Consider the following 20,920-nt stretch of genomic DNA (forward strand, 5'->3'; position numbering starts at 1 on the left):
GGTATTACATGGGTGTGTTTATGGATCTCAGTGTTTTAGTAATCCAAGATATTTTCCATTAAGCCTCTCTGATTTGGCATCTGTAGATTATGATCCTTTTATGCATTTGGAAAGCCTAAAAGAGCCTGAACCTCTGCACTCTCCTGATTCGGAACGATCTTCTAAACTCCAGCCAGTAACAGAAGGTAAAATGAATTCTCTTCAGGACAGTATTGTTGCTTGGGTTCTCCCAAGGTATGATTTGAGGCCTGGGTAGAAATACTGGAGGATAATGTATCTTACTTGGTAATTGTTTACCTTGACATGTACGTTATAGCTAAGTTCATTTTTAGTTTAAGAAACAACTTCAGATACACAATTCCTAAGATTATATGTGATGACATTCCCTTTATACTTCTGAGTTATTCTGATAAGTTTTTTAACCACATTGTTTTTACATTCAGAGAGTTTACTCTCTGATAAAAGGGAAAGATGTAAACAAGTAACCTTATGATGTGAGTACATATTAAAACAAAAGTACATTCAAGATACAGGGGTAGCCCAGAGGAACCCAGCAATTACTGAAGGGTTTTAAGGAGGTGATATACCTCAGGGGTCCCCAACCCCCAGGCCACGGACTGGTACTGTTCTGCGGCCTGTTAGGAACTGGGCCGCAGAGCAGGAGGTGAGCAGCGGGCAAACACGTGAAGCTTCATCTGCCACTCCCCATCGCTCCCATTACCGCCTGAACCATCCCTCCACACCCCACCCCCCATCCGCAGGAAAGTTCTTTCATGAAACTGGTCCCTGGTGCCAGAAAGGTTGGGGCCCACTGATATACATGATAAAATTAGTATTAAGAGCACTTTGATAGTAGTATTTTACAGGCGTCAGCAAACTATGGGCCATGCCTGCCACCTGTTTCTATAAAGAAAGTTTTATTGAGACACATGCATGCTCTTCATTTGTGTGTCATTATGGCTGCTTTTATGTAGTAATAGTAGTGTTGAGTAGTTGGGACAGAGATAGCATGGCCCATAAAGCTGAAGATAATTTACTCTCTGTCCCCTTGCAGAAAAAGTTTGCTGATCTCTAGTATGTTAGATTGATTTTAGGGTGGTTAACTCAGGATCAGAGAGACCAATCATGATGCTGTTGCGATAGGCCAAGCAAGAGTTGCTAAAGGGTTAAATTGGTTATATTTTCCCTAAACTAGACTAAGAATATGAGAAAGTTTAAAGGATTAGGAGGGAAAATCAGGAGGGCAGTATTGGAAATGGTTTAGCTTAGAGTGCCTGTTGGATATTCATATGAAGAGATCTAGATCTAGTACAATTGATTGTACATGCAGATCTAGGTCTTAGCAGAGGGGTCTTTGTTAGGGATATGTATTTACATGGGTGTGTGTATTCTGAGAAGAAAAAGTTGGAAAGGAAGGAAAACCAGGAGAGAGTAGTTTCTCAGAAACAAAGAGAAGAGAAAGATTTTTTTAAAGACTGGCCAATGGTATTAAATGATAGAGATATCAAGTACAAAAAGACTGACAAATATATCTACTTTAGTTTCAGCAGAAAAGTAGGAGACAGAAGTGGATGGCTGTGGGTTGAAGAGCAAGCAGAAGTTAAGGAAGTAGAGCCATCTGTCAAAAGTGCTCTTTAAAAAAGCTTGACTTTTTTATTTTAAAAAAGCAAAGAAAAATGATAAAACAATAGATAAGTTAAAAGATTATTCAGGATTAAAGGAGTTCTAAAGACAGTTAAACTCAATGATAAGCTGAGAAGGAAGTTAGTAAGGGGATCATTAATAGAGTGAAGTTCCTGAGAGGTGAGCTGGAAAGATTAGGTGTTAATATTAGCCCTTCCTCTGCGACCAGAAAGAAGAAGGTGGAAGTAAATTAAGGGGACTGACAGAAGTTACTGAGGGCCCAGTAGAAAATGGAAACTGCAAAATTTTGGTTGCACCAGTCAACATTCAGTAAGGTGGACCTGGCAGATATACAAGGGAACAATGGCTTTCAGAATGTTGCTATATGGTTTAGTTATAGAATCTAGGGTTGGTAAGGATTGAACTGATGCTAGGAAATGGGTAATAAACTGGAAGAAAGTAGAGGTGATGCAGAAAGTAGATGTGGTTGTTAATAACAAATTAGAACAGTGATTCTCAGCCTTGGCTGCATATTACAATACTGATGTCTGGTCCCGTCCGTAGAGATTTTGATATATTGATCTGGGATTGCTGGGATTTTTAAAACCCTGCAGGTGATTAATATGCAGCCAAGGTTGAGAACCACAGAGCATATCAGTATGTTAGGACAGTGGTTTATTAAATGAGTTTTTAAGCAGTGGAACCTCTTCAAATAAATTTCACAAGGAAGTCCACTTTGTAAAACTTTTTAAAGTAGAGCTGCAGCAGGGATTGTGCTGACTTCTCTCCCATTCATGGCAACAGCCCTCTCCCAGGCTCTACAAAACAAAATTGGGAAATCACTAGACTAGGAGGTTGTGGTCAAAGAGTAAACTATCAAGGAAGAGTTTGATTTTTAAAGGCAGAATAGTTATAAATGATTAAAACATTTAGGATGTGGCCATGGTAATGGATTGATGACATAGAATGCAAGTGAAGATATAAAGTTACACATCAAGGAAACAGGGCTAGGGTTTTGGGTTGATCACAAATAGCTGATAATTTGTCTAGAACACATATATACAAGTGAAATAGGAATATAGGAAAAATAATTCAGACAATAATTGATACAGGTGACGTAATTATTTCTTTAGATTTGGCATAGTACAATACAGTGTTTTTTTTACTTAAGGACAAAGTTATATGAAAATATTCTTTGCTTTTTGCATTTTTAAAGGTGTAAAATGATAAAGTTTGATTCAGGGCAGGATAGTGTATTTCTTAAACAGTGAAATAAATAGTTTACTTATGTAAAGGGAAGTTTTAATGTATTTCATGCAAATTTACTGTGCCATTAACAGTCACTGTAAAAGACAGAAAAGTGTAAAGGTTTTAAACAGATGAGCTTTATATTGATACCAAATACTCTGTAGGGTGCTATTCTCTAAATGTATTAAAGTTGTTCCCTTTGGACTTTCTTAAAGGTATTAAGGACCAGATAAATGCAGAACCTTTTAGGAACAGCTGTGAGCTAGCAGCAGGTGATTCTGTGGTCTGTAGTGACTACATGCTGTGGGTTTTTTTTAATGTGGCAGAAATGGCTAATCATTGTGCCCTTGTCTAAGGCATGCTTCATCATCTTCAAGTACTTTTTTGGCCAAAGATTTCTAAACATAGAGTGTCCCTAATAAGCTCAGTATTGGATTGAACAAGTCTGATTTGAGAATTATTGGCAGGAGTAGCTGTAATTATTAAATTTACTGAAGAATAAAGCAAGGTAGTGAAGTTGGCTTTTTGTCAAATGGCAGTAGTCTTATTAGCAAAAAGTCATCATTTGCAGGGTCAGAGTGAAAGGAGGCTCCAAAGAATTCATTCTGTCTTAATTATAGTTTCACCTATACATATTATGCAAAGCTCATATTTAAAGCATTTGCCAAAATTAACTTCCTCTGCATGTTCTATTACAGTGCAGTGAATTGCAGCAGCTTTTTATGTCTTGCTGCTTTTGTATGCCATAATAATCAGTAATTACGGGTTTGCTGCAAATGCTGTAGGGTTTGTTTAATCTGACAATATGAAAAGACAACCTTGAATAGACTTTTTTAAATGAATGCTAGTTACACAAAGCCTTAGAAGCATCGATATCTTCATTTTGCATTTTCTCACAAGGCTGGTTATTTTAGAATTTCATTTTGAATTTCTACATTAGAGAATTTCATATGTTTTCTTTATATCTAAGATATATAGAAGAAAGATGTGTATGTTCTGTAGCTTACGATTCAAAAATAAATCTAAATAAACCTAACTGCCAAATTAACAAGTTGAGAGGTTTCTGTCCCTTTATATAAATATATATATGTATATATATATATATATCCTGAATTTGGAGAAGCAGCTTAGGAAAGAAAATGCTTCTACCTACTTCTGAAATCTTAATTTATTTTTTAAGTGTAATCAGTGAATTTCTGTGAACCCTCAAGTGCAAAATGAGAAGTATTGGCTAGATTATCTGCAAGGCCTCTTACGGTGTGAACACTCATTAAAATCTAAGCTATAATTAGAGAAGCAAAAGCAGGGACTAGATTCAAATCACCCCTCTGTTTCTCATCATTCAGTGGCATATCTTTTTACTTTACCATAATAGGTCTTGAAAATGTAGGATTGAATTAAGGTTAATCATTTAGTGTTGTTATCTAGTGTTGAATAGCTCATTTTCAGAGGTAGCCATACTATCATCAAAGAACAGCTCAATGTAATTGGAACTTTTTAAGTAAACTGAAAATGTTTATATATACATGTATGTAAAATAAAACTTGATTACGGAAGATTAAAAGTTTGACACTCAGTAACATTTCAAAATCAACCAAAGTCCACAGAAAACTGTTCTTTTTTAGAGTTGGAATAATGGAGAAGATGTTATTGGTATTAATGGCATAGCAGCTGATTTGTTGCTGACTCTTTGCCTGTACCCAGTGGTGTCGGTTCTGAATCTTGAGGGCTACAACCTCGAAAATATAACATTGTTCTTCTTTCTTGCCTCTTTTTAAGTAATCATATCAGCAGTGCACAACCTAGTTCCCTTATAAACTTTATAAAGTTGAGTTTATTGAGGTATAATTTACATGAAATAAAATTTATCTTCCTTTGATGTGAGAATTTTACTATATATTGATTCTATATCTATATCTACATTCTATATCTATATCTACGTTCTATATCTATATATCTACAATTCTATATAGTTACTGAAATTCATCACAAAGTACTATGTATTACAATATATATTTACTATATATTGATTCTACATCTATATCTACATCTATATCTACATTCTACATCTATATCTATATCTACATTCTATATCTATATCTATATCTATATCTACAATTCTATATAGTTACTGAAATTCATCACAAAGTACACTCGAAATTAAGGAATTTATTTTATGTAGCTAGTACTTTGATCATCAGGACATTTTCAAATCTATATTTATTCTGGTAGCCAGGCCATAGTATTCCCAAATGATTAACTTTCAGAATACAACAATGCTCAGACAATATCACTGTGGTAGAATAATACAGAGACATGATTATTCTGTAACCTTGTATATAAGACAGACAAGAACACTATCAACACACACAAACACACAACTGAACGCCCTCTTCTAACATGAATGATTAGTATGTCTTTACTAATGACAACTCTCCTCCCACCTCCTAGATGAAAAGTATCAAGTTAACCCAGTTGTCCCCACTTCCTGACACCACTCATTACATAAGTGGCTTCCACATCAACCCTCTATAGAATCACACTGGCAGTCTTTGGCTAGTGGGCTTGGACAAGTTATTGTCTATCTGCACTTCCTCCTTTCTCCCTTTACTCTCTTTCTGTATTCTTTGTTTTCCTTCCACCCTCCCCTCCTTTTTCCTCCTCCTTCAGGTCGTGACATTAGGCACCTTGCCTCTTCAGGCCTCTTACTACTATGTTCTCTGAGTTTTCTGTTTTTACCATTTCCTATGTTTGTTTGTTTTTAAGTTACTCATATAGATATGCTCCTGATCTCTTTAATGCCTTAGAAAAATAAGCAGGCCATAAAATATTTTTTCCTTTAAAATAAAGTTTCCTTGGCATATGCTGGCTACACTGACTCACTATTTAAATTGATCCTGACTCCTAAAGTTTAGTGAAAGATCACTTTTTTCTGACACTTTTACATCATCCATAAAAGCCATAATTAAATGCCATTTAAGGCATGCTGCAAACTATGTTTCTGAATCTCCTCATAATATAAGAAACTTAACAGTTGGATTTCATTGACTTTTTAATCTGGGTGCTAAGTGATTTCAAGTGATTTATAACACTTTGAACCTTCTTTGAAGGTATGATGTACATTTAAGAGCCTTAGTTTAAATTATGAATCCATAAGCAAAATTTTCAGAGGGCTTTCTTATAAAAATGAACAAAACTTCATCAAAGAACAGTTTTCTTCTTCGTTATCATTCTTGTAGTACATACTCTAAATTGAAAATATTAATATTTACTCAAATATTTGAATGTGATTTTGATAATGTGATGGAATCCCCATTTGTTGTCTAATGTTTCATTCTTATATGACTTCCTAGGAAGCAGCAGTATTCCCACTCACTTATTATATTTTTTTATTTCTAGTGAAAATTCAAATGCAACAAGGATTAATCTCTATAGCTGCCCGCACTGTTATTACACATCTGGTAAATCACTTGGGCCATTATCCAATGAGTGGTGGTCCTGCTATGTTAACAAGTCAGGTGTGTGAAAATCACGACAATCATTACAGTGAAAGCACTGAACTTTCTCCTGAACTCTTTGAGAGTCCAAATATTCAGTTCTTTGTGTTGAACAATACCACCTTAGTGTCCTGTATCCAGATCAGATCTGAAGAGAGTATACCTGGAGGAGGTTTATCTGCTGGCCTTGCATCAGCCAATTCAAATGTCAGGATTATAGTACGTGATCTTTCTGGAAAATATTCATGGGATTCTGCCATCCTGTATGGACCACCTCTTGTAAGTGGTTTGTCAGAACCTACATCTCTTATACTTTCATTGTCTCACCAAGAGAAGCCAGAAGAGCCTTCTACATCTCATGAATGCTTAGAAGATATAACAGTTAAAGATGGGGTTTCCCTCCAGTTTAGAAGAAGATTTAGAGAAACTGTACCAACTTGGGATACAATAAGAGATGAAGAAGATGTTCTTGACGAGCTTTTGCAGTATTTAGGTGTAACTAGTCCTGAATGCTTACAGAGGACTGGAGTCTCACTTAATATTCCTGCTCCACAGCCTGTGTGCATTTCTGAAAAACAGGAAAATGATGTTATTAACGCTATCCTTAAGCAGCATACAGAGGAAAAAGAATTTGTTGAGAAACACTTTAATGACTTAAACATGAAAGCTGTGGAGCAAGATGAACCAACACCTCAGAAACCTCAGTCAGCATTTTATTATTGCAGATTGCTTCTTAGTATATTGGGAATGAATTCCTGGGACAAAAGGTAAGAATAAAGGAGAAATTTTTCCTTTTTTAAAAAAATATCAGTCTTATTCATCTTATGATCAGCATTTTAGTCTCTGTTGTTTCCCTCGCTAAATTTTACCTACCAATTAGTTCTTTGACCAGTGGGCAGATTTTTTTTTTTTTTTTTTTTTTTTTGCGTCTACTGAGTCATAATCAGGTTTCAAGGGAATAAAAAGATAACTTAATGTAATAAATTAACTTTAACATTTTCATAATGACTAGTATAACTATCTGACTTAGAACTCATAGCTCATATAATTGAAAAAAATCTTGTTTTTTCCAACCTTCATGTAAGCTAATAGGAAAAACTGTTTTTTCTTATAACACTTCTAACACCAAATGTGTGAGTTTTCCACACCAAGCAGTTTCAACAATACCTGGAGTTAGCACAGGCAAGTGAAGGGCTCAGACCAACAAGACTGCCCCCCACTTTAGACATCAATTGCAGGTCTGGGTCACCCATACTTCTGGGCAACTGGCTGTAAATCAGAGGTTCCTACAACCCCCTTCTTGGGTATGAAAATTAACTATAATGATTCGTAAAACATTTACTTACATTTATCAGTTTATTACAAAGGATAGTTAAAGAATACAGATGAACAGCCAGGTGAAGAGGGACATAGGGTAAAGTCTGGAAGGATTCCAAGTGTGGAAATTTCTGTCCCTATGGAGTTGCAGTGTGCCACCCTCCCAGCACCCTGAATGTGTTCACCAACCTGGAAGCTCTCCAAATCCCATAATTTAGGGATTTTCACGGAGGTCTTATCATGTAGGCATGATTGATTATTAACTCAGTCTCCAGTTCCTCTCTCTCCCCAGAGGTGGGGCTGAAAGTTTCAAGATCCTAATCATGGCTTGCTCTTTCTGGTGATGAGGCACCATCCTGAAGTTATCCGGGACACCACCAAGAGTCACCTTATTAGAACAAAAGATGCTCTTATTATCCAGGAAATTCTAAAGGTTTTAGGAGGTCTGTGTAAGACTCTCCTGTTACCTCCAGCACTCAGGAAATTACAAGGGTTTTAGGACCTCTGTGTCAGGAACTGGGGATACAGCCCAAATGTATATTTCTTATTATGGCACATAAGCCTAACTTTTTTTTTAGAAAAACAGCGATATGATCATTTCTTGTTTGTATCAGAGAAATTAACTCAGGATTTAGCATCAAATCAAGAAAAGAATCTGGATTTCATTTTTTTAAATTTTGTTTTCTCTTATGCATATTGCAAAACCTCATTGAAAACCTCATTCTTTACACACAGTTTTGAAGTAAGTTAAGTAGGAGTTAAATGAAAAGGCATGAGACTTAAAGCAAAAGATCCAGGTTAGAGTCACTTAAACTTTGAGCCTCGGGTTACAGTCTGCAAATTGAGGAAATAACTCCTACCTCACATGATGATAAGAATTAAATTAGATAATGTACATAAAATACTAAAATTGTACACTAGTGTAAAGCATTATTAATATTTTTAAATATTAAAAATATTTTAAAATTTATCTTTAAAATTGATTTTTAAAATTTCTATGATACTAAAAGCTGTAGGGAAGTGGAAGAAGAAGCATTATTGAATGTATTGTTTTTGTTCAGTTTGTAGTAGAAGGGGAGCTCAGATATCACTGGATGAATAAATCTTAAAGTAATTCAAATGCATGTGAAGCACTGAATTGGAATTCTACTTGCTTACCTAGTGTTTATAATCTTACTTGGTTTAAACCCTTCCATTTATTAGAAGGGCGTATCCTCTGCCTTATGGGAAAGCCATGTTATATCAGGAAAGCAATTTGCCTTATGGTATGTCCACATACAGGTAATTGCCACTAATATAAATTCATTCTACTCTCTTTTGCTGTGGAATGGTCCATACATTGTCTCTTGAGAAAAATTAAAGATGGGAAGCTATATTTTACCACAGCAAGCATTGATTTCATGAATATAATTTATACATAATTTAGCAACTATGTAATGTATTTGGTAAAATTTACACACTGCTTTGTAGTGTAGAAAAATACATATAATGTAAAACAAGAAAAAAAACAAATTCCATCTGGATTACACATCCTTATTTGGTAATGATTTAGATTTTGTGAATATTTTATTTCTCATGAGGAACAACTTTCTCACATATTTTTATGAAACTCTTGAGAAGGAACCTATAAGTATTTTTATCCATTTCCCTGAATATGAGTTTGGGAAACTCACAGCATCTGCAAGGAAACATTTAAGTGGCCAGTAGATTATGATCCACTAGCAGAAATGTATGAGGGCCTGGGTAGAAATAATGACATATATTCTTTACATTTTTTTTAGGGTCTGTTCTCCTTTGTGTTAGAAGTATGAAAAGGCAAGAAAAGTATAAGAGTTGCATGAGTAGACTGGAAAGTATTTCCAGAACTGTCATGTCATTCACTGCAAACGTGATGAAAATGTTTATAAATCTCTCTATTTAGGAGGAGCTTTCATCTCCTGAAGAAAAATGAAAAACTACTTAGAGAACTTAGGAACTTGGACTCAAGACAGTGGTAAGTTGTTGGGAAATTTTCAGGTTTATCTCTGTCACCTGTCAGGTATTTCTCTGTTCATGTGTGAATAATACTGTATTGTTGAATTATAACTTTCTGAGCAGAAACTGTTTTTCATTTATATATACCTTAGAAATACCATTTTTAGAAAAACATACAGCTGCATTTAAATGTTTGGTATCTTTGGATTGTTTATAAATAATAAACACTTGACTGGTGTTTTATACTTTTGTCTTCAGTTTTTTGCTTTTCCTGTTCCCACAGTCAGTTTGTCCACCCAGCTCTGATTCCACTTACCTTTCTGTTCAGCAAACTCACATATTGTCAACCATTTTTAAAATGCCTTATCTTGCACCCTCAAAACTGTTCTTCTGCTTAAGTATATATATACACACATATATATATTTCCATAACCAGTTCTCTAATTAGAATCATTCCTAACGACTGCTTTCTCTACTCCTGGGCAGCAGTATATTACTAGAGAAAATTATCAAACGTGTGATATAGAGAGTTACTGTATATTCATGCACCTTTACTTCAACAATGCCATCTCTGCTGTTTGGCAAATTTTTTATCCCTTGTTCACTTTTACTTTACTTCTCAGAGTAATTGTTATAAACCACTTCTTTGTTCCTCAAGCCTAGCATTATAGTCAAAAGGTCATCTCTACTCTAACCTCGTAAGAATTCACTTCAAAGGTTTGACCTATGTGAAAGACAATCTGCTAGAACAGTAGTTCTTAACCTTTCTTCTTCCTCCACACATTCACATTTTAACACAGGTTAGTCACATATGTTCATTAATTAAATCCAGTGATTCTGACAATTGGGAAACTAGTTTGTAACAAGCCATTCACCCTGCCATCACTATTCTACAGGAATGCAAAGTGAAGATGATTCAGACCTTTCCCACATCAAAACAAATAGGCCTTACATCTTCGTCTTTTAAAATTTTCTGTATTGAGCCATCTTCTCTTGCTCACTTTCCGCATCAGAAAAGCCTTTTTTTCTTTATATACTTCTGCTTCCTACTTTCTCAGCCTGCTGTAGGATCTTCAGAAAGTTATCCCTTCTTTATCTTGTATTTCTACTTACTTCTCTTACCATAAGCATGTTTGTTATCTGCCTTTAAAACAAAACAAAACAACTCTCCTCAGTTACTATCCTTTCAAGCTATAGTACATCCCTTTCATGCCTTTTACTACCAAATTTATAGAAAAATATAATTTTTTATTCATTTCCTGTCATTCCTAACTGGTTTTTGTTGTTTTTAGCTTTTCTCAGAATAATTTTTTTAAATAATGTATAATTCCTTTGATTATAGAAAATATAAAACAAAAATAAAACTATTGTTATTCATAAGACTTGTTAGCATTTCTTTATATATTTTCAGTCTTTCTTTTTGATAGACATATGTATGATTTTTGTTTGTTTTACAAAACTGGAATCATAGTAATGTATAGTAAGTTATGTCTTTTAAAAAACTCTATATAAGCATTTTCTCAGCCATTTTGATATTCTTCAAAAAAAATTCTATGGCACCAAGTTCTATGATTTTTGGACATTTGAGTTGTTTTTAATTTCTTGCCCTAGAATAGATTCCTAGAAATAGAATTATTAGGTCAAAGCATAAGGACTTATTTCAGGCCATATATAAAATTGCTTTCCATTAAGTACTGATTTCTAATCCTACCAATGTTGTATAACTTCAGCCTGTCCAGCAAACGATATTGATGACATTTTCTTAACCTTTATAATTTGAGGGGCAAATCATGGTATCTCGTTAATTTATAGTTTTTAATTACTAGTGAAGTTAATATTTTTCATATATTTGTAAAAAATTTCTAAATTCTCTCTTAGTGTCCTTTTTCTGTTTTTCTATTTAGGAATTTTTCTTAATTGTAAGAGCTCTTTTACGTATGTGTATGTGTTAAGGATTAACTTTTGTATTTATGGTGGGAGTTCTAGTTTGTCGTTTGGCTTTCAGTTTTCAACAACTACAGGTTGTTTAACAACCCATTTTTATGTAGTAATTATATCTCTCAATCTTTTTGTTTTTAATTTCTTCAATTGTTTGCTGTGCTTAGAGAGTTCTATCTTGAAATCAATTAAACATTATTACATTTCCTTCTAGATTTTTAAGTATTTGGTTAGAGTGGTAATTATTTTATATTTAATTCTTTATTCCTTCTGGAATGCATTTTGATTTATGGAATGAGAAATGGAACCACCTTGAATGTTGGAAAATAGTCTGTTTCTATAATTTGTTAAATAATCCATATCTTTCCCATTGATTTGATATTGTTTTTATCAAATATTAAGCTGTTTCAAAGCTATTTGTTCATTTCTATTGATTGGTCTATCAATTTTGTGGAGATGTTACTGTTTAATTTATTGTAGCTTAATAATTTAGTATCTGATAGGCTCAGTCTTCTTGCTCACCCCACCCACACACATTCTTCTTTTCTTAGATGTTCTCGCCTGTTTTGTCTTCCAGAAACATGTTATTGATTAGAATTATGCTGTTGTTTTCCAGAAAAAGAAATCCCATTGCTATTTTGATTTGATTTGCAATAAAACTTTCCTATGGGAAGAATAAACACATTTATTATCATCATTCTTCCCATTCACAATCATGGAGTGTTTTTTATTTATTCTGATACCCAGACATTACCTTTAGGGGTGTTTTACTTTTGTGTTGCTATTCTGAGTAGAATCTTCCCCCCATTATATTTTGTATCCAGGTACTTTAATGAATTCTCTCGTTTTTTTTTTTTAATAAATTTATTTATTTATTTTTGGCTGCATTGGGTCTTTGTTGCTGTGCGCAGGCTTTCTCTAGTTGTGGCGAGTTGGGCTAGTCTTCCTTGCGGTGCACGGGCTTCTCATTGTGGTGGCTTCTCTTGTTGCAGAGCACGGGCTCTAGGTGCACAGGCTTCAGTAGTTGTGGCGCATGGGCTTAGTTGCTCCATGGCATGGACCAAAGCTCGAACCCGTGTCCCCTGCATTGACAGGCAGATTCTTTTTTTTTGATTAAATATACTAATTTTATTATTTCAATTTTATTTTAAGTCTTATTTCTCTTTTTTTTTCTTTTTTCTTATTCCCCCCCCCCTTTTTTTAAGCATCTTTATTGGAGTATAATTACAATGGTGTGTTAGTCTCTGCTTTATAACAGAGTGCATCACTATACATATACATATGTCCCCATATCTCCTCCCTCTTGCGTCTCCCTCACATCCTCCCTATCACACCCCTCTACGTGGTCACAAAGCACTGAGCTGATCTCTGGCAGGCAGATTCTTAACCACTGTGCCACCAGGGAAGTCCCTCTCTTGTTGATTTTAAACATTTTATAGTTGTCTCACTCTTAGGATTCGCTTAGTTATATAATCGTTTTCTGCAAGTCATCTCCTTTCGAAAAGTTATGCCATTATTTTCTTATATCATCATGTCTGATTGTACTGACTAAAACTGACACTACAGTGTTAAATAGTTATAGGAAGAGTGGTCATCCTTGTCTTTTCTGCTTTTAATGGAAATGACTCTTCTGTTTCATACTTAAGTAAAATATTGGTTGTTACGTTTGAAATAGATCATTTTTATCATTCTGAGAAGGTAGCCTGTTTTCTAGCAGATTTCATAAAGAAAGGTAGTTAAATGTTATCAGAATCCTTTTCAGCATCTATTCAGGTTTTTATATATTTTTATATTCAGCTTTTGCTTTCTTAACTAGTTGATGTATATTAACTAGACTGCTAATATTAAATAATTCTTGCATTCTTGGGATAAACTTTACTGGATCCTTTGACTTCCTGTTGGGTTAAATTTATTAGAATTTCATTTTTAATTAGGGCATGGTTCATCTATTAGAATATTTTATAGTTAATTTTTTGCCTGTTCTAATGTTTTCAAAATTAACATTACAGCCAGATTCATAAAATGAATATTATCTATTTGAAAATTTGGAAGAATTAGTAGAATTTCGAATTATTTCCATTTGTTTCATCATTATTAGTTTTTTCAGTTTTTCTTTTACCTCTTAGGTCAATTTCAGGGCTTTTTTTTTTTTTTTTTTTTACAAAACTCAATTTCACTGAGATTTCAAAAGATACTTAGTAGAGATTCATACATGGTGTCATAATTCTCTACTGCATTCCTTTTCTCAGTTTTATAGGGCTTTTCTTTTTCTTTTTTTTTATATATATAATTAATTTCTGTATTCCCATGTCATCCCTTCAACATTTTTTTTTGACCTCTAGCTGTTTTGAGATATAATTGACATATAACATCGTGTAAGTTTAAGGTTTAAACATAATGATTTTTATATATTGCAAAATGATTACCACAACGTTAGTTACTACATCATCACTCCACTTAGTTACAGTTTTTGTCGTGAGAACTGTAAAAATCCATTCATAGCAACTTTCAAATATACAATACAGTATTGTTAACTATAGTAACTGTAATGTACATTACACCCCCAAACTTTTTCATCCCATAGCTGGAAATTTGTACCCTTTGGCCCCCTTTACCCATCCTCCGCCCAATCTGATCTCAGTTTCTGTGAATCTAGATTTTTTAGATTTCACATATAAGTGAGAACATGCAATATTTGTCTTTCTCTGTCTGACTTATTTCTCTTAGCATAATGCCCTCAGGGTTCAACCATGTTGTCACAAATGCCAGGATTTCCTTCTTTTTTATGGTTGAATTCCATTGTAAATACCACATTTTCTTAATCCATTCATCCATCGGTGGACAGTTAGATTGTTTCCATACCTTGGCTATTGTAAATAATGCTTCTGTGAACACAGGGGTGCAGATATCCTTTCCAGTTAGTATTTTCATTTCCTTTGGATTTATTCCCAGAAGTGAGATTGCCAGATCACGTGGTAGTTCTATTTTTAATTTTTTGAGGACCCTCCATACTTTTTACAGAGTTGACTGCACCAGTTTACATTCCCACCAACAGTGCACGAGGGTTACCTTTTCTCCACATCCCCTCCAACCCTTATCGCTTGTCTTTTTGATAATAGCCATTCTACTGGGTGTGAGGTGATATTGCAGTGTGGTTTTTCATTTCCATTTGCCTGATGACTAGTGATGTTAAGTACTTTTTCATGTACTTCTTGGCCATTTGATTATCATTTTTAGAAAAATGTCTGTTCATGTCCTTTGCCCATTTTTTAATTGTATTATAAGTGTTTTATTGCAATTGAGTTGTATGAGTTTCTTACATTATCAGAAATGTAATTTGCAAATATTTTCTTCCACTCTGTCAGTTACCTTTTCATTTTGTTTATCCTTTCTTTTGCTGTGCAGCTTTTTAGTTTGATGTGATCCCACTTGTTTATTTTTGGTTTTGTTTTGCTTTTGTTGCTTGAGCTTTGGGTGTTATATCCATAAAATCATAGACAAGACCAATGTCCAGGAGCTTACCCTTTATTTTCATTTTAAGAGTTTTATGGTTTCAGGTCTTAGATTTAAGTCTTTAATCCATTTCAAGTTAATTTTTGTGAGTGGTGTAAGACAAGGGTCCAGTTTAATTCTTTTGCATGTGAATGTCCAGTTTTCCCAATAACATTTATTTCTCAATTGGTTTATCTTTTCAAAGAACCAACTGTTGATTTGCTTCATACTTTCTATTTTCCTATTCTCTATTTTATTTATTTATGCTCTAATCTTTATTATTTCCCCTTTTCTGCTAACCTTGGGATTAGTTTATTCTACTTTTTCTAGTTCCTTTAGGTATAAAGTTAAGCTGTTTATTTGAGATCTTTCTTTTTCTTAATGTACGTGTTTATCATTACAAACTTCCCTCTTGGAACTTGCTATACGTCACACTTTCAGTGTGTATTTCTATTTTTGTTTGTCTCAAGATCTTTTTTAAATTTCCCTTTTGATTTCTTCTATCATCCATTGGTTGTTCAGGAGTATGTCGTTTAATTTCTATGTGTCTGTGAACTTTCTGGCTTTTCTCTTGTTACTGATTTCTATTTTAATTCCATTGTGTTTGGAAAAAATGCTTGATATAATTTCTAGCTTCTTGAATTTGTTGAGACTTGTTTTGCATCCTAACACATTATCTATCCTAGAATATGTTCCATGTGCACTTGAAAAGAGTGTATATTCTGCTGCTGTTGGACAGAATGTTCTGTGTATGTCTGTTAGGTATATAGTGTTGTTCAAATCCACTGTTTCCTTTTTCAGTCTCTGTCTGGATAATCTGTACATTATTGAGAGTGGGATATTAAAACCCCCAACTATTACTGTATTGCTGTTTATTTCCTTTTCTATTAGTATTTGCTTTATATACAGCATACAGAACCTTTATACTTTTACTTCTTCCCTCACATTTTAGGTTATTGGTGTTACGATTTCCATCTTTTTTGTATTATGTATTAAATAACAAATTATTGTAATTATGGTTTCTTTTAAAATGATTTTTAACTTTTAAGCTATATTTGTAAGTGAATTATGCACCACCATTACAGTGGGCTTTTTTTTTCTGGATGCAAATATCTACTTAATCTTTTCAGAGAAACAGTTTCTCATTTATCATATTCTATTATGTTCTGTTTTTTAACTCTTTAATTACTGTTATTTCTTGTTTATAAGCTTTATATTTTTCTTTTTCTTCTAGAATTGAATGTTATCTGTCTGAGTTTTATTCTTTATTATTTAACAATGAAATAGTCTTATGCTCTAAATTTTTTCTGAGTGTAGATCCTGTCCATTGTTTTAGTCTCAGCTTAAACATCATTTTTTCTGAAAGGCCTTTCCCTAAGCTACCGCTAACCCTTTACCTTCCTCCCCAGTTCCTTCCACCCTATGTTTGGATATCCTTCCATGGGCTTTCAGAGATCCCGATAACACTCTCCCGTCATAGTATTTATCACACTGTATTAATATTATTATTATTTCTTAGATATTCTTTCCAAGACCGTTATAAAATTAAAACCCTCTAAGTAGTCTCTGAGTTCTCATATCCTAATTCTTCCCCATAATAATTTATCTTTGGTACTAGATGATAGCAAAGTCATTGGGGGCACAAATCATACCTCTTTTGCTGTCTTGCTCACCATGTGTTCTCAGACCTCTACTGTTCTACTGAAACTATCCTTTTGAAGGTTAGTATCCTGACCACCATGTCTAAAGTTTTCTCCATCCTCTCCAGCCTCCTTGATTTATCTAATTAATTAAATTCAATTAATTTAATAGGCACTTAAAAATTACAGCTGTTTTAGATTTACAAGATAATCAATTGCAAAATACAGAGCATTCCTACATACCCTCTTTCCCCCTATACATAGTTACCCCTATTATTTTTATCTTGTATCAGTATGGTACATTTGTTAAAATTGATGAGCCAATATTGATATATTATTATTAACTGAAGCGTATATTAGATTCACTCTTGGTGTTGTACATTGTATGAGTTTTTACAAATGTATAATGACATGTATACTCATTACAATATAATACAGAATAGTTTCTGCCCTAAAAACTCCTGAGTATTATATACCCTAAAAGTTCAGTACTGTTGTCTGTTCTCTCTTTAAAATGTTCTTCTCCCCTGGCTTCTAAAGTCATGTTAAATTACTTTGTTCTAAAGTAAAACTGTCTAAAGTAAAATTTTTATTTTATTCCTTAGTGACTTCCAAATGGCTGACCAAACTCTTTAGCCTAGATCTCAGGCCATACCAGCCAGTCTTGGCTATTTATGGTTTCTTTACATTACCTAATATTTTTCTACTTGGCTCCTGCTAAACTAGTTATTTCTAGTTTGTCTTCACTGGCTCATTTTCTGCTGCCTTCTCCCCTAACATAGTTTTCCTTCTCACTGGGATATCTCTCATATCTTCTCAACCCCATTCTTTTCTGCCCATGTACTCCTATCCCTTAATTGTCAGTCATGATTTTGTAGCTGCTTATTACAATTTTTTCCCTGCCTCCTTACTTCTGTTTCCAGGTCATCAGTTCTTCCCCAAGTAACATCCTCCTCCTAATTTTCTCCATTATATTTAGAAGTACCATTTCAGTGTCACCCACACTTGACCATTTCCTTTCCCTTGCCCTTACTGTTTATCATTATGTCAGTTCTTTCTTCTTATTATTTCTCACTTCTATCTCTTCTTTGCTTTTCCTACTCCCAACTTCTTGATTCATGTCCTTATTACTTCTTTCGGAGAGAGTTAAAACAACTCTCTCATCTTCTAACTCTTCACCGTCTAGACAATATTCACCACGAGAATAATTTTTCTAAAGTAAAATTTTTATTTTATTCCTTAGTGACTTCCCAGTGCCTGACCAGACTCCTTAGTCTAGAACTCAGGCCATACCAGCCAGTCTTGGCTATTCATGGTTTCTTTACATTATCTTATGCTTTTCTACTTCTTGGCTCCTGCTAAACTACTTCCATTCTCATATGTACCTGGAATATATGAAGGACATCTTCCTTGAGACAGCATAGGTTTCCTTTTTGATATTGTACACCACATGAACACATGACATTTATTTTGCTTTTTTAAACAAATTAAATAATGAAAACAGGTTTCCTTTCTTTTTCTAACATATTGGGTTCAGATAAAAATTCATTCTAATTATGTGACAGTAAGGCAACATTGAGCTGCTTCTTAAGCCAAGAACCTGGAAAAAACCTGATTACTTGTCTGGAGGATTAGGGCGGAAGAAAATGAAAAGTTACTTTCTTTATAGTCTTATCTCTTCAGACCATTTATAGATCCTTTGTTTTCTTTGACTAGATTAACTGATTCCTATTCCTCATGGTTGAACCATCAGATTTTTAAATTTCAAATCTCCAAATTATTTGTATTATTATTTCTTTTGCAGTGTATATACAGGGAATCAGAAGTGCTTATAACTTAGCATATTTCACTTTGAACTTTCCAGTAGTAAGCTCATAATATTTTGCCAGTACTGGACATATTGTAGAATATTTATGGCTGCAAGTTCAGTAATCTCATTTTTTCTAATCTTTTTACCTCATTCACTGTTGTGGTACATACTAATCTAATGGCAATCAATATATACCAAGCATTTAGAAGTAGTTAGTAAGTAGAAAAATAAGAAGGAATACTGAAAAATTAAAATTTGACATAAAAGAGCAGCTAAACTCTGCTTTTTCAAATTTTAAAAAGGACAGATAATATAAAGGTGATTTCATTTTTACTTTTGCATTTTAAAGATTTATTTTCTAATTTTTCCTATATGGCTCATGTATTTCTCTTTTTGATTTATATAGTATTAGGTGAACATTTCTATGCAACTCTTCTCAATTTTATAAATTGTGATTTATGAGTTCTAGCTGATAGCCCTTTACCTAGGAAATTGAGAACACTGAGAGGTCCCCTTTCTGCCAGGATCAGAATTTACACATAGTAGGTCATACTTCCAACTTAAATTCTAACAGCTTTATTGAGATGTAATTCACATACCATAAGATTCACTCATTTAAAGTGTATATGTTTTTAGTATATTCACAGACAACTATCACAGCAATCTAATTTTAGAATATTTCCTTCAAAAAGAAACCTCATACCCATTACCAGTCACTCTCTATTACCCCCAAACATCACTCCCTACTCCCCATCTCTGGACAACACTAATCTACTTTCTGTCTCTATAGATTTGCCTATTCTGGATATTTCATGTAATAGCAATCAAACATATGTGGTCTTTTGTGGAAGGCTTCTTAGCACAGTGTTTTCAAAATTCATCCATGTTGCAGCATGTGTCAGCACTTCATTTCTTCTTATTCCTGAATAATATTCCATTGTGTGAATATCCTATATTTTGTTTATCCATTCATCTCTTGATGGACATTTGCATTAGTTTCACTTTCCGGCTGTTATGAATAATGCTACTGTGAACATTCATGTAGCTTTTACACGGACATTTTATAGTTGTGTAAACTTCTTTATGAGACTTTCATAGTTTTAGACCTTATTTTTAGGTCTATGATGCTTTTAAATTTAATTTCTGTATATGGTATGAGGTAAGAATCCAACTTCATTGGATATCTACAACTGCATTGTAGATATCCAGTTCCCTCAACACCGTTTGCTGAAAACACTATTTTTTCCCCCATTGAATTGGCTTGGTACCGTTGCAAAAAGCAATTGATGATAAACATAAAGGTTTATTTCAGGACCCAAGATTCTATTCCATATAGAGCTATATGTTTCTGCTGTGGTAGTACCACAGTCCATTGAGTGCTGTAGTTTTGTAGTAGGTTTTAAAATTGGGAATTATGAGTCCTCTGACTTTGTTCTTCTTTTTCAAGATTATTTTGGCTATTTGGGATTTTTTGCATTTTCCTGTGAATTTTAGGATCAGCTTATCAATTTCTACAAAAAAAGGGAGCTGGGACTTTGATAGCACTTGCATTAAATTTGTAGATCAATTTAGGAAATATTATCTTAACAATATTAAGTTTTTCAGTCTATGAATGTGGTATTTTTTTAAGATCTTTAATTTTTTTCAACAATGTAGCTGTCAGAGTATCAGTTGTGTACTTTTGTTAAATATATACCTAAGTATTTTTACTATTTTTGATGCTATTATAAAAGAAATAGCTTTCTTAATTTTGTTTTTGGATTGTTCATGTTAGTTTATAAAAATATAGTTGATTTTCGTATGTTGATATTATATCCTGAATCCTTTCTGAAGTCATTTATTAGCTCTAATAACTTTTTAGTGGATTCCTTAGGATTTTTGTACACAGAGTCATCTCATCTGCAAGTGGAAGTAGTTTTACTACTTCCTTTTCAATCAGAATACTATTTCAGTTTCTCTAGTTGTTATTGAACTATTCTGATATCCTATTTTCCCTTGAGTTGGTTTTAATAATTTGTGTCTTTCTAAGAATTTGTCCATTTAATCTAACTATCTGATTTTGGGCATACAATTGTTGATAGTATTCCTTAATAATACTTTTTGTTTCTATAAGGTATGTAGTGATGTCTCTCCTTTCATTCCTGATTTTAGTAAATTGAATCTTTTTTTTCTTGCTCATTCTGGCTATAGATTGATTTTGTTTAACATCTCAAAGAACCAATTTAAAATTTTTCTCTTGTTTTTCTGTTCTGTTTCATTTATTTCCACACTAGTCTTTATTATTGTCCTCTTTCTGCTTGCTTTGAGTTTAGTTGTTCTTCTTTTTCTAGTTTCTTAAGGTGGAAGGTTTAGTTTTTGATGTGAGATCTTTTTCTTTTTTT

General features: G+C 33.5%; 1 protein-coding gene across 1 annotated transcript in view; it reads left to right on the forward strand.

Moving 5' to 3' along the window:
• Positions 1-20,920, forward strand: part of RALGAPA1 (Ral GTPase activating protein catalytic subunit alpha 1) — a 220,419-nt gene that overhangs the window by 146,715 nt on the left and 52,784 nt on the right. Inside the window, exons 32-34 of the mRNA XM_082844727.1 lie at positions 2-185; positions 6,271-7,135; positions 9,607-9,678. Of these exons, the coding sequence (XP_082700853.1) occupies positions 2-185; positions 6,271-7,135; positions 9,607-9,678 (1,121 nt within the window). The remainder of the gene's footprint in view (position 1; positions 186-6,270; positions 7,136-9,606; positions 9,679-20,920) is intronic.

Source organism: Leucopleurus acutus, assembly GCF_964270905.1.
Source record: "Leucopleurus acutus genome assembly, chromosome: 1".
Lineage (NCBI taxonomy): Eukaryota > Metazoa > Chordata > Mammalia > Artiodactyla > Delphinidae > Leucopleurus > Leucopleurus acutus.